The sequence below is a fragment of the Geotrypetes seraphini genome, chromosome 1 (genome assembly GCF_902459505.1).
Source record: "Geotrypetes seraphini chromosome 1, aGeoSer1.1, whole genome shotgun sequence".
NCBI lineage: Eukaryota > Metazoa > Chordata > Amphibia > Gymnophiona > Dermophiidae > Geotrypetes > Geotrypetes seraphini.
This window is the reverse complement of record NC_047084.1, coordinates 263,370,263-263,385,632: the sequence shown is the minus strand read 5'-3', so window position 1 is coordinate 263,385,632 and position 15,370 is coordinate 263,370,263. Positions and strand designations below refer to the sequence as shown.

At 41.8% G+C, this 15,370-nt stretch overlaps 1 protein-coding gene across 2 annotated transcripts in view; it reads left to right on the top strand.

The window, feature by feature from the left end:
* Positions 1-15,370, top strand: part of GRK4 (G protein-coupled receptor kinase 4) — a 409,134-nt gene that overhangs the window by 186,482 nt on the left and 207,282 nt on the right. For both annotated transcript variants that reach the window (XM_033950412.1, XM_033950421.1), the window contains exon 3: positions 11,439-11,551. In XM_033950412.1, the coding sequence (XP_033806303.1) occupies positions 11,439-11,551 (113 nt within the window). The remainder of the gene's footprint in view (positions 1-11,438; positions 11,552-15,370) is intronic.

Sequence of the window (15,370 nt, the reverse complement as noted above, 5' to 3'; positions counted from 1 at the left end):
TGAACAATCAATCTGAATTGTGGCTCAAGAAAGTAACTTCAAATAGCACATAACTTTCACTATGTTAAGAACACTTTTCTTAGGACTATGGACATAAGGGGTTATAATGATAGTCTTACATCTAAGGGTACTCCCCAAATCCTTAATGTAGGAACAAAGGAATCAAAGGTTTGGTAAACCATAATTCCCATCAGGAAAGTCAGCAGTGACTTGAGGGCTCCAACACCTATGGCAAGATTAATGCCACTTTTTTACAGTACAACGGACATTGCATTGAATCAGGTTAGGTTGATGTTCTTTAAATTTAGCATGAAAGCCATTTCAAGGGTGGCTGTCTATCTTTACGCGTGTTGCACTTTTCAGCTACATCTTCTGAAATATTTTTGTAGCTATTCCAGAGATTTTGCAAGATCTCAGGCACGTTACATCAGTTCAGTCCCAGCTGATATAGGTGAAAGGTAGCCTCTATTGCAATTTGTCCTTGACAGTGCAGCTAGCTGAGCAAGAGGCAAGCAGATAATCCATGCTGTTCCACGGCATTGCCTGTGTGATGTGCCACAGGAAACTGGTAACCATACTCTTATTTTCTATCCAGCACACATGTTCTCATAATAAGAGTAACAGGCAAATTGGCATTTGCAAACACCCTGTTCTAACAATAGGTAAAAGAAGATGCAACAGGTCAAAGTACGAAATACATTTAATGGCTTTAACAGAAGTAACTGTGAGCAATTGAACATATCACTTTTCCACATAGCTCCCATGCAAGATGATGCATTTGTTGTATTGTTCAACTAATTTCTGCATTCCTGGAGAGAAGAAGTTTTTCGGCTGCTTCCTTTACTTCATCATGCTTTGTCTTTTGCTCTCCGGGTCGCAGTGGTGCACCCATATCTCACTGCGGGTGACAGTTCTCTGCAGAATACTCGGACCTTCTTCATAGCATCTCAGGAACTGGGTCGCAACCTCCACATGCTATTGCTCGTGCAGATCGGTAAGCCGTTTGGGAACCCATCGTGCGCAGACTTTCCTGTATCCCAAGTCATCACGCATTATGGCAAGTGCAGATCCATAGCTGCTATCCAAATTTGCAGCCAATTGAGGCAACATTATCCATTGGTAAACTCTAATCAAGGCATCCACCCTGTCAATGCGCTCTTGTGTGTGCTATGTTGATGGGCGCCCAGAACGATCTTCATCGGTTACACCTGTTCTTCTCACTTTAAACCTTTTTACCCACTCATAAACCTTTTGTTGATTTATGGTGCTATGTCCATACTGAGTCAATATCTGACAGTGACTTTCCAAGGATTTCACTCCCTCAGCCCAAAGAGAGTGCACCACGTCACGTTGTTCTTCGATGGTGCAGTCTTGCAATGCAGTGTCCATGTTGCTGACCTCATGGCAGAAACATTACTAAAAGACGAACACTGCACTGTGTGTGGACGAATGATCTAACAGGCAACATATGTAATGTAATGTAATTTATTTCTTATATACCGCTACATCCGTTAGGTTCTAAGCGGTTTACAGAAAATATACATTAAGATTAGATGAGTACATATGTCTCATTTCGCTAGCTCTGTTCCGGTTATCAAGTAATTTAACAATTGCCTTTAATTTTTTATTTGCCCTCGTAGTTATGAACTACCATGTTGCATGCATCAATTCAACAAATGTGCTACCGAGCATGATTTAAATGGTCAGGAGCCTCTCTTGCTTGCTTAAATCACTTTGAATATCAACCCCCACATTTTTTTAAAACTGCACTAATTGACTTAGCTTACCTCAATTCATTGTTAGTGGAAGTCAGATCATTTCAGTGTGCACTAAAAACTCCCTATTAAAATGCATGTGTGAAACTATTTGAAAAAAACACTTGGAAATCATGAAAAAAAATCTGTGAAAATAATGAAAATAGAATGACTTTATCATGCTGGCATACATCCCTAATGTTGATGTTCAACATACACTATAGTACATTTCAACATACACTATAGTACATTTCAACACTAAATATCCTATAAGCTGCTGTCTTTTCATTTTCCACTTTTTGTTTTCACCCTGTTTTTACATTATCCAAGTTTCATGATCTTTAACTTTTCCTCTCTTTTTGCTTCTGCATTTTATCTTCTTACATATGCATCCTTATTAATAGTTGTTTAGCATTCATTGCACTCCTCTCATCCCGTTGCTTTACTGTTCCCCACTTCTCTCCTTGCTGGGAGACCAGCGATGCCAATGAGCTTGTGGCCCCGTAGACTTCTAGAGTTTGAGAGTATGCTTTCCTGTTCCCAATGCCAATAGTCTTCTCTATGGGGCTAAAGTAACCATTCTATAAAATATTATGTATGAGGCCAAGTGTACAGTGTTTGTGGTTTGACATTTCTATGCTAATATCTTAATCCATTCCATGCTGGAGCTGAAGGGGAGGGTGGAAGCTGAAGGATTTATCCTGTGTCTTCAAGCACAACTCTTAATGATGGCAGGATGCCAAATTTGTGTGTTTTCTTTTTTTTTTATTCACCATAATAGTCCTAAGGGTGCTAAATTGAGTCAGTTGTGCTTAAACAGTTTGACCTATGATTTCAGATGGCAGGTCAGTGCATAATCTTACTGTGACCTTCCCAATGAATATATAAACTTAAATATTAACTTCTACAGCTCACAGTGATCTCCAGCAGCAATATTTTGAATGCCAAACCATATACTATGCATGTTTTCTATTATAATATGTGTTAACTTTACAAAAAAAGTTTGGTTTAGGTTTTAACATGAGGGCTTGTAGCACACCCAGATCCAGAGTCTTATTTTTTTTGTGTAAGGAATGCAGTGCCTTTTACTGGTGTTTAACTGTTATTTTACTAGCCTCTGTTTTTCCTAAAGCTTTAGATTCAGGACTATCAACTGCTTTCTAATCATTGGGTATGGGGGATACAAAATATTAACTGGTTAATATTCAAAGTGATTTAAGTGGTCAAGGGAGGCTTAACCAGTTATTTATTTTATTTTTTAAAATTTATAGACCGCTTAAGTCTAAGCGGTTTCCATACAAAACATACATAATATTCAATCAAACAACACATTACAAATGTTTTAACCATTACGGCCAATTTTTGTTACATTTACAATCTAATAAAATATGCTCAACAGACCACTGAATATACCACAGACTGCTAAATTTTTTTTTTTTTTTCCAAAATCTTTATTCATTTTAAAAACCAACATCAAGTGCTACATATTATCAAACAATTTACAAAATAAAGCAGCACTTAATTCCATCAGAGACGAAACAGCGGAGTTACTATGGCAGATTTGTAACCTGTCCTTGAGAACATGGGTAATCCTGGAGGACAGCAAATGTTACACCTATCTTCAAAAAAGGATCGATAGGTGACCCAGGGAACTACAGACCGGTGAGCTTAACCTCAGTTCTGGGGAAGATGGCCAAATCATTGATCAAGGAAAGTATCAATGATCAAGAAACTGTTTTATTTTACTTTTGGGATTATGATAAACATACAGAGGGCCTTGAAATAGTACCTGGCGGGCCGTGAGTTTGAGACCACTGGGATATAACTATGGATTGTTGCTCAGGATGCTTCCCCTATAGATCAGAAAGCAACAAGGGGAAATCAGAAGTAAAGACAACACATAAACTCTGTTGGAGATGTAGTTTTATTTCTTTACCTCCAGGGCAAACACTAGATAATTAATTAATATAAGCATGGTGATATGCTTATTCTGCAGAATAGTAACCTATTGGAGAGGCTGCTTCAGGTTCTGGATAGTCAAGGTAAAAGAGAAAGTAAGATGGAAGGGGTTCAGTTTATATCAAGAATCATAAACAGAAAATGCAGAAGTATGATAGAATTAATGGCTTTATCACTAGCATGGAAGAGATTTTCTTTAAAACAAGAGGTTCGCAGGGAGTGGGGACACACAACAGGGAAGAGTGCGGGGGGGGGGGGGGGCGCTCGGTGGTGCCACTGTTGCCGCTGAAGACAGCTAAGAAAAGAGAAAGGAAAGCACAAAAGAGAGAAGACAGTGTAGCCAAGAAAAAAAAGGCAGCATGGCTACTCAAATAACAGAGAAAAAAACAGTATGGGGCTCATAATCGAAAGAGAAAAACGTCCAAAAACCGGCCTAAGCCGGCAATTGGACAAACATTTCTCAAAAACGTCCAAGTGCCGATAATAAAAACGGGTTTTGGACGTATTTCTAAACGACCTAGGCCTTTATAGTGCCGCTCAACGTCCAAAGCTAAACGGGGCATTTCGGGAGGCGTGTCGAGGGCGGGAGTTGGGCGGGACGTGGGCCGACTTAGACTTACTCGTACAGCATGTAAAACGGAAAGTTTTACAACAGAGCTTAGATGGAACTTGGACGTTGTGACTTAGACCATGTAAAACATGGTCTAAGTCACAAAAAACCACCTAAACTCACCAGATAAGCACTTCAAACACATAACACAGACCCCACACACTACCCCAGTGATCACCAACCCCCCCCCACACCCCCATAAAAATTTTATTCACAACTTTAAATTTCAGCCTCCAGACCATCATCACCTGGTCGCCTGGCATAGGAAAGCCTAGTCGTCCAGCCCAGAGGCAGCTTAAGTCATCTTGGGGGTGGGTTAGGGAGCCATAGAGAAGAGGACCCATGCCCATAAGCCCCTGCATTGATACTTAAACATGTGCACTCCCCTATATACCCCCAAAACCCTTTTTTACTGGCATATAAGTGGCTCCTGCAGCCATAAGGGCTATTAGGGTGGTAAATAAGTGGGTCTAGGAGATTCTGGAGGTGGTTTGGGGGGCTCACCATAACCTATAAGGGAGCTGTAGGGAGGAGAAGACATGGCACCCTTTTTGTGAAGTTCACAGCAGTGAACCCCAATATTTAGGTACCCCAATATTTAGGTGGCATGTCTTGGTGTTCAATCCATCACTTTGCAGACCCCTCCCACATCCAACAGGGCTTGTTCTAGGCGTTGTGGACTTGGACGGAAAGTTGGACGGAAATGTGGTATAAAGATGAACGATTTAGCGGCTTAGACGATCAGATCGGCAGGATGTATAATTAGACGATTTTCGAAAGTAAAAAAAAGTTGGACGTCTCTTTCGAAAATGTGTCTTAGGCTCTTTTTAACTTTTGACGACTTGCGAGATGGACGTAAACGGACTTAGACGTCCCTTTCAATTATGCCCCTCCACGCCTTTTCATACATGTAATGCAGGCCCAAAGCACAGAAAAAAAATGCCTCACAGCACGCACAAGCACAGAAGAGGATCACCATCATCAATACAACGTGATACTACAGTAGAAAACAGCCCATAGTAGTAAAGGAAATGTGTCAGAACCAAGGGACTATTCTGATCTCTATGTAGTGAAAATAGATCCTCAAATCCATCAAAATAAAATTGGATCTATTTCTGTATCTTTCTTGGTCTCCAGTTGCATCAGGCACTGCTAGTTTGATTGAAAATGTACATTGAAGTGTACAGTGTGTTGCCTATACACATCTACATCATATGAATTTTAGGAGAGAGGGTGTGACATCCCAGGGGCTTAAGTTGGAATTGGTATCCGATAGCAGTAAACGTCAGTCAATTTGTATGAGGATAATTTGATGTCATATCTGTATATATGATTGTTTTGAAGATTATGTATGTTTTGATGTTTGATGTATTTTGCCTAGGTGTAGGCAGATTAGAAGAAAATAGTATATTGCATAAAAACATGTTAAAAAGTCAGATTACTGGGAAAAATATGTATATATTTATTAAACATGCATTTGTAAAACACTGTTTCTCAGCTAATCTAAAAAAATGTAACCATTTCATCACAGCACTTAATGTTCCATCCCATCTGGTCTGTGAAGTTTAGTGAACTCACAGTCCGAGGCAATGAGCCATTCTGTACAAAGTATCAGGTTCCCACAAGGATGCCCTTAAGGGATCACACAGTTATTGAGGTCACCTAGGCCAACATGTGTAGTACAGAACTGAGTGGACAAACTGTGCCATATCCATCCTGCTGTCTCCTAGTATGCCCAGCCACTTCAAAATCAGTGGGCAAGCCAAACTGACAAACTATGCCCTCGACACTCTGCCAAACGCAGTAAAACATGGCAAGCCAGCACCACATGAAAACCACTCTTAACATTGCAGCCTTTATTTTTATTTTTAACTAGCTGATGCCCCGGCGTTGCACGGGTATTTAATTATAGCAATAACACTGTAAATGGATTCAAATAAAGATACTTTATAGTGGTGAATGAAAATATTTTTTTACAGCTTTATAAAAAGTACAATATTCAAATTATAATGTGAAATATTTGACAAAATGAATACAATACAACTAACACAAAACTTGATTATAAACAACATTTTTAGTTTCACCTCCAGGAGCAAGAACATATACATTCTTGGGTGAACCCACTCTTCCCACGTGTGCAGGTGGGCCGCGAGACCCCCAGAACATATCACCCCCGGTAGTGAGGGATCTGCATACCAATTTTCGTTCAAATCGGTCCCACAGCTTTTTACATTTTTTCCATTGACTTGAATGGGTGAAATCTAATTTTCTGTTTGTAGCTCCGCCCACGTGTGCAGGTGGGCCGCGAGACCCCCAGAACATATCACCCCAGGTAGTGAGGGATCTGCATACCAAGTTTCGTTCAAATCGGTCCCACAGCTTTTTACATTTTTTCCATTGACTTGAATGGGTGAAATCTGATTTTCTGTTTGTAGCTCCGCCCACGTGTGCAGGTGGGCCGCGAGACCCCCAGAACATATCACCCCCGGTAGTGAGGGATCTGCATACCAATTTTCGTTCAAATCGGTCCCACAGCTTTTTACATTTTTTCCATTGACTTGAATGGGTGAAATCTGATTTTCTGTTTGTAGCTCCGCCCACGTGTGCAGGTGGGCCGCGAGACCCCCAGAACATATCACCCCAGGTAGTGAGGGATCTGCATACCAAGTTTCGTTCAAATCGGTCAAGCCGTTTTTGAATTACTGTGAGAATGGCAGCTTTTTACATTTTTTCCATTGACATGAATGGGTGAAATCAGATTTTCTGTTTGTAGCTCCGCCCACATGTGCAGGTGGGCCGCAAGACCCCCAGAACATATCATCCCAGGTAGTGAGGGATCTGCATACCAAGTTTCGTTCAAATCGGTCAAGCCGTTTTTGCGTGATCGCGGCACATACACACATACATACACACATACCTCCGATTTTATATATATATAGATGTAAAAGCTTCTTAAATTCACCATCAGGGTCCTTTTTCAGCAGGTACTTGGTCTGTGCTGATCCCTGATGAAGGGTTTCAGTCTTGCTGTAGTCAAATTCCCAGCATGTGCTTCTGTTCCAGTTAAGTGCCACTCAACTGTCTCCTGGAGGTATATCTAGCCAGTTGGGTTTTCAGGAGTCCTAAGGGAAAACAAATCCTGATGCACACAATAGAAAGTAGCCTATTTAGAGGATACATGAAGCATCTCACAGATAGGTACAGAACTGTTTTAGTCACAAAACTGTTGTTCTATAACTTTCTGCAAGATGCTTCATTACCCCTACGTGGGTTATTTTATTTTTTTATCATGTGCATCAGGATTTGTTTTCCCTTAGGACCCCTGAGAAAGGTCCATGTTGGATCCACAGTTTGCCTTTTGCTTATCTAATATAATAAAATGGTAGGACGCGCATGCGCACTAAAAAAAACGTGTTCCCTGATCCGTCCCGTTTTTTTTTAGTGCGCATGCGCGGGTTTACGTCACCAAACTCGGCAACTTGGACAACAATCGCGCTTATGCTCAAGCCGCCGCCACGAATCCTTTCTCGAACCGCACCAGGATTGAGAGAGGAGCTGCGGCGGGGGCTTGAGCATAAGCGCCATTGTTGTCCCCCTACCTAGCTGCGAGGCTGCGGCGGCCTTCCTCACGGTTTCACGGTGCTTGGTCCGCCAAACAATTCCTGCCGTTGACCAAATTTGCCCCACCGTTCCTTCCCTTCCTCCATCAGGTACAGTTCAGCTCCGCCTATGTTAAAAGCAGCTGCTTTGAAATTGGAGCCCTGCCGCCACCGTAACAAGTTCCCTCTGCCGCGGTCCCATATGTCAGAGAAGGGGCGGGACCAAGGCAGAGGGGAAAGTGCTACGGCAGTGGCAGGGCTCCGATTTCGACGCGGCTGCTTTTAACATTGGTGGAGCTGCACTGCACCTGATGGAGGGAGGGAAGGAAAGGTGGTTGTGCGCTGTTGAGCCCCTCTGCACGGGCCCAAACCAAAAAAGGAGCCAGGACTCTTCCCAACCCGGCGCCGCCAGACCCGACAAAACGGCCCTACACTCACAGACCCGCGAGCAGGGTTGCCATGGAAACCTAACCGGAATTACATGCAGTCGCGCAAGGGTCAGTGAGAGGGGATCAAGGGTCAGTGAGAGGGGATCAGGAGCTAAAGAGAGATTGAAAAAAACAAACAAACAACAGTGCACAAGTAGAGAGAGACACACAGACAGTCACAGAAGGACAGGGGGCTAAAGACACAGATTGAAAAAATAACAAAACACAGAGGACAAGGAGAGAGAGTGACACAGACACTCACAGAAGGACAGGGGGCTAAAGAGACAGATTGAAAAAATAACAAAACACAGAGGACAAGGAGAGAGAGACACAGGAAAAAAAAATGACAAACAGACATACAGAAGCCAAGGAGACAGACATACTTACATACAGCGTCCAAGTAGACAGACAGAGAGACAGCAAAAAAATACAAACAGCCAAGGAGACAAACAGAAAAAAATAAAAATTACAATGCCCAAGGATAAATTCAGGAAAAAAAACCTTCCAGACATACAGTGGCCAAGGAGTTAGACTGAAAAAAAGGCATACAGACATACAGCAGCCAATGAGACAGACAGACTGACAGCGACCAAGTAGACAATCAGCAAAAAAACACAAACAAACACACAAAGCAAAAAATTAGAAACATACAGCGGCCAAGGAGACAGGCATGCAACAAATAGGAAAAATAAAAAAACTTTTAATAAATCAACCATACATGAAAAAGGAATAAAAAAAAAAAAAAAAAAAAAGGAAAAAGACACCTACAGGGAAACACAGGATCAAGAGCATACAGAGAAAACAGAAGTTTGCAGGAATCAGGAACATATAGAGAAAGGAGAGCAGAGACCCCTGCAAGAAGAGAAAAATAGCAAAGAGACTGGGGATGAGAAAGAGAGCAGAGATGCTTGCAGGGAGAAAAAGTTAAGCAGTAATGTTACAGCTTGAGAGTGCAGACTGAGGAAGAAAGCAGAGACAGCGCTACACAGGGAAATGGAGGGAGGAAAGAGACAGAAAGAAAAATACAGACAGACATAAATTCTAGCACCCGTTAATGTAACGGGCTTAACGACTAGTCTATAATAAAAGTCTTGGTTCTGTCCTCCTGGAATATCTTTGCTCATTCCAAGCCCTTTTTGTCTTGTTCTGGATTCTCCTGTAGGAGTGTGTTGGTCCTCCTTTTGCCTCACTTACTTTACAAGCAACTCTATATGTGAGATAGTTGTCTGTGTAGTAAATTTTGGTTTAAGAAATAAAGAATTCTTATTGAAATTCCAAACCTAGTCTGGCTGTTCTGTGAAAACTCGGTACTCAACCCTCATTCATGCTTTTTGTTCTAAACTAACTGGTTATGTGGTGCATGTACCTTTTATGTCACAGGTCTCTTTCACTCTGTGTGGCAAAAGACCTTGATAAATCAAACCCTTTGAAGATAGATTCCATTAATCATTCTTAAAATCCAGTCTGCCTCAACATATGTATAGCTGGAGAAACTGAGGCCCAGATGCACTAAAGTCAACGACTGTTGCTAAATCAGTTTTGACTGGTTTAGCGACAATCGGATTTGCCGATCCGATGCACAAATTGGCTCACCACGTGATTATTTTGCATGATCGCTCATTTTCTGATCTAACCGATCCAGCCATCCAGTGGCAGGAGAGAGTGGGCATCCCCCTGCTGATTTATTTTTAATGAAAGGGAGTGAGGAAGGGGAGGGGATGGCTTAGAGGGGATCTGGGCATAGGGGGCATCCAGTGGCAGGAGGAAGTGGGCAACCATCTTGCCAATTTTGGCCGGCATGGGAGTTTTTCCTGATGGCAGGAGGGAGTGGGCATCCTTCCTGTCTGTCTGGGTGTGTCGCTGTTGCGGGGGTGGCTGTCATCATTGAGAGGTTTGGGGACCTGTGGTTGTCATGGGGGGAGGGGGGTGCAGCGGCTCATCATTGGGGGTGGCTTGGCTCACTTTTTTTTTTTTAATGGGGTAGATATTGTGCGTGTGTGAAATGCACAGCATTTATGCCCATTAAAAAAAAAAAAAAGGTATGGTATGTTATATTAATTTCAGGGCTGAACTATGGGTAGGACAGGTAAACGACTGGTCTTGACCAGTCGCTTTTTTCGAATCTCTAAAAGCGATCACTTCTTTTTTGTGCATTAGGAAGCCATGTTAGAGCATCAATCACTCTGCTAGTTTACATGGCATTTCAATATTAATGACCTTATTGCATGGCTGGATCAGAGAATGAGCTATCGTGCACAAAACCATCAGGTGAGCCATTTTGCACATCGGATTGGCAAATCTGATCTTTGCTAACCAGTCAAAACTGGTTTAGTGATGATCATTAGATGATCGCTGATTGTAGTGCATCTGGGCCACAGTTAAAAAATTTGTAAAAACAGCTCGAGTAAAACAGGAAGGTCCAGAGCAGAAAGAAGAAGCCCTCCAGAATGTTTTCACTGCTTACGTGCAAGGAGTGTTTGTTGCTGAGCAACTGACTTTTGGGATCTACTAGATATGTTTTGCTGGTCTGGACTGGCCACTGTTGTTGCCTTTCCAGCATGGTGTGATTTAGCTTGATAACTGGGTTGATTCAGCCCTGTTATTTGCTTCACCTATATTTTGGTCCTTAACGGTGTCTTGATTTGCACCTCTCTCATTAACTGGCCCCTTTTCTTACAGGAAGCTTCTCTGATGGTGCCAAAATGGAATGCACACATGCAAAAATTCTTCACAGTAATGTTTCATCATTTTTTTACGTGATGGCTTTGCAACAGGGATTGCAGAACTTTAGATGGTGACTCACATGGAAAACAGACAGGAACTCCCCCCAAAAAACACTCTTGCTGCCTGGCACTGGAAAATTAAACATGCAGAAAAGTACAACTGGCATATTCTAAGAGCACAAGCTGCAGGATGTTTTAAAATCTGTTTGATTCTTCCCTTCTACAGGCTTACAGTCGATTCCACTCTCTCAACAGGGCATTAACTGTACACATTAGTCTGTGAGGAAAATGTTTCTCAGTTGCATGCTCTTACCCTCATACAGCATTGGTAATAGTTGCTTGTGTTCTGTGTTTTTGCCACCTAGAAAAAGAATATACCAGCCTCTGTGACAAGCAGCCCATAGGGAGACTTCTCTTCAGGCAGTTCTGTGACTCCAGGCCAGAGCTGAAAAGGTGCATTGAGTTCCTGGATGCAGTGGTAAGCTCCACTTCCGTTTGACAAAAAAAAAAATGTAACGTGGAAAGGTTGGGAAGCTGAGAGACTTAAACTTGATTTGTAAAGGATATGCACAACAGATGTGAGATGAGGAATGATGTGAGAGCACTGGATTAGTAGTTAAGAGTTCTTTTTTTATGAAATGTTTTTTTTGGTTTTATATATACTGTAATCATATTTGTGTCTACTGAAAATCCTTTATTTTTCTTTATTGAAGTGAGATATACAATCTTGGCAAAACTAAGCCCATATTTTATCTCTGGGCACAAAATTCCAGATCCATGTGTTCTAGCCAAGGCAGTTTTTATGTGTTGAAATTCAGTGTTTACCGTATCAGGATTCTGTTGAGCTGTATGCGATCTTAGGACAATGCTTCTACATACCTTGCTTCTACAGTAAGGCTTTGGAGTGGCCAAAGTTTCTTTATTTTGGATCAGTAATGACTTCTGTATTGACACAGGAGCCAGTTCTGTGTTCAGTGGGTGCTGAGCACCCTCAGTAATGAGCATTGTGCTGCATTTAGCATCCCCAAAGATATAGTATGATAGAATTAATGGCTTTATCACTAGCATGGAAGAGACTTCCTTTAAAACAAGAGGTATGCAGGGAGTGGGGACACACAACAGGGAAGAGTGCGGGGGGGGGGGGGGGGGGCAGCGCGGTGGTGCCACTGCCTCCGCTGAAGACAGCTAAGAAAAGAGAAAGGAAAGCAGAAACTAGAGATTTAGGACCAAATGATAAGAAAAATAACATGACCAGACATCAAAGGTAGAGAAAATAATTTTAATTTCAATTCTTTTATTAGAATATGTTAGTTTTTGGCATGTATACTGCCAAAACTGGTTTTTAGACATGGCTGGTGCTCCAGCATTCTCCAGGATTGCAGGGATGGGCTACCCTTAGTGTTTCTGTTAGTCCCCAGGAAAAATTATTAGGAGGGGCAGAGGCTAGACATGCGCTAATGTACTTTGGAAAACATAGATGCATTTAAAAACTGGCTATTCGAATATTGCCCACTCTCGGTGTTCTCTCTCATTTTTGCTAGCTCATGTGTGCACAAAAAACATTTTGCTCCTGATTCTGTAAACGGTTCCTAATTCCTAGGCACTGCTTGACGTGGTTGTCAATCAACTGCTAGGGTGCCTTTCACAGAATCACACCTACTTGACTTAAGCATCACTAGGCGTCCTAATGTTAGATTCTGGTACATTAGGCCAGGGTTTTCCTGGATTAGTTTTACCAGCACCTAATGATGCCTAAATTATACCATACCTATTCTTTTCCCCTCACCTACTTTTGAGGTGGGTGTCAGAAGACACTGGTAGGCGCTATATTGAATTCTGTGTGAAACTTCAATTAATGTTTTTTTAATTGGCTTTTAATGGCATTTTCAATAAATTGCCAATTAAAGTCAATTAGCAAACTTGGGGTTATGTGCGGAATTCGGCTAGGCATTTCTAGGTGCTGCCAATGTAGGTGTCGTTTATAAAATTTCCCCCTTTGTTGGCAACTTTCAGCCTTGACTCAAATGTGTGTGATTTGGCCTATATTCACAATAAAGAAAATTGGCAAAAATTCTGTGTGTGCAGTTTCTAGGTGTATGTGTGCTCCTCTTCTGACCCTTGTGTGTACACACATGCACACAGCTTAGAGGGAACACTGTCCACTTTCATGCAGGTAAAAGTATGTACATTGTCTACCTAGTGGAGGTGGAATTCTCTGAGGACAAGCAAACCATATGTTTTTCACAAGCGGGTGACATCCCTTGAAGGCCCATGCCAAGAAAATTGAGGATAATTCAGAATACAGCTGTCAGATTGATTTTTGGTTTAAAGAAGAAGGATCATGTTAGTCCTTATTACCGATTGTTGCACTGGCTGCCGGTGGAGGCACGAGTCTTGTTTAAGTTTTCTTGTATTTGTTTCAAGCTGATTTGGAGACTGTCTCCAATTTATCTTTTATCACATTTTGTATGGTATAGTCCGATGAGGAAAACTAGAAGTCAACAGTTATTTGCTTACCCAAAAATTAATGCTTGTAAATACAAGACTTTCCTGGATAGGAACTTTGTGTTCCAAGCAGGTAAACAGCAGTCTTGGTTGGGTAAATGCTTTTGTCAAGCCATGTTGTCCTACAGTATTTTTCGGAAATTGATCAAGACGACATTGTTTGAAAAATTCATTTCTTAGAGCAATTGCGTTATTAAGAACTCTTATTTTAACTAAAAGTTTATACAGTATTTTCTTAAAGAATATTTGTACTTATAAGAAATATTTTGTACCTTCCTATCATCTTGTATTTTAGTGATTGTCCAGTCTTCTTTGGTGTAAACTGCCTAGAAATCAGTCGGTTATGGCGGTATAGAAGAATAAAGTTATGTTATGTTATGTAGAGTGCTCGATGCTAATTTCTCACATCCTGTTCTATCAGCTCTACATGAACATCTATTTGAAGTCCTTGGTGGGTATTGTGTTAGAGATTGTGGATATTCTCCCATAGATAGGCTTTGTGTCTTTGTCTAGTAGCAATAAGTGGAAAGAGTGCAGAAAGCATATAGCATTGCTGTGGTAGAATTTTTTTGCTCTTTCTTTTTTCTGCCAGGTATAAGTACTTCTGCAACCACAGTATGACTGTCACCAAAGCTGCTGCTCAGGTTACAAATTTTGTTTCTGTGCAGAAAGAAGATGTTGCCCAGGCAGAGGGAGTGGTTCCATGTGCAAGCTGCCTTCAGCTTGAATCCTCATGAAGAAAGTAAAGGAACTGAGAGAGGAGGTGGCAAGACTGAAAAGCATCCGTGAGAATGAGATGTACATCGATGAAATGGTTCATGAGGCATCAAAGATTTCGAGCAGTGGGGAAGAAGAGACTGTGCTGAGGGAATAGAGCTGGACTCAGATTACAAAACCCTGCAAGGTAGGTACTGTGACTCCACCTGCCCTTGAACTGAAGAACCAGTATGCTGCCCTGGAAGTGGAGGAGATGAAAGCATCCCAGGGAGAGGAAAGAGCAAAGCTTTAAATCCTCCAAATTGCTGGATCCATGATCCCTATGAGGCTTAAGGTAGTAGTGGTTGGTGATTCCCTTCTGAGGGGTATAGAAGCATCCATCTGGAGACCAGACATGATGTCCTGGGAGGTATCTGCCTGGTGCCAAAATCCAAGATGTTATGGAAATGAAAAGATTGCCAAGACTCATCAAGCTTGATGACTATTATCCGATGCTGCTCATCCACGTTGGCACTAATGATACTGCCAGGTACCCCTACGAACGTATCAAAAGTGACTTCATGGCTCTGGAGAGAACGTGAAGCAGTCAGGTACATAGGTGGTATTCTCGTCCATCCTCCCTGTCAAGGGTAAGAGCCAGGTCAGAGAAACATACATCCTGGAGATGAATACATGGCTATGTGGATGGTGTCAAGAGCATTTTGGCTTCCTGGACCATAGAATGATTTTCCAAGGGCTGCTGAGCAGGGATAGTATTCATCTATTAAAGAAGGGAAGAAGTTCTTTGGCAGCAGGCTGGCTAATCTACTGAAGAGGGCTTTAAACTAGAAGTGAGGGGGCAGGGTGATCAAAGCACCCAGATGAGTATAAGCCCTCAGGTAAGTAAATTACTGAATACCTCTACATGGATGGGAAAAGGGGGCAATGTCTAAAAAGCAATGTATACTAATGTTCAAAGTATGGGAAACAAGATTCTGGACCTAGAAGCTGTGATGGAAAAAAATGAGTTGGCTATAGTGACGATCACGGAGACATGGTTCACAGAGAACCATGACTGGGATGTAGTTATGCCGGG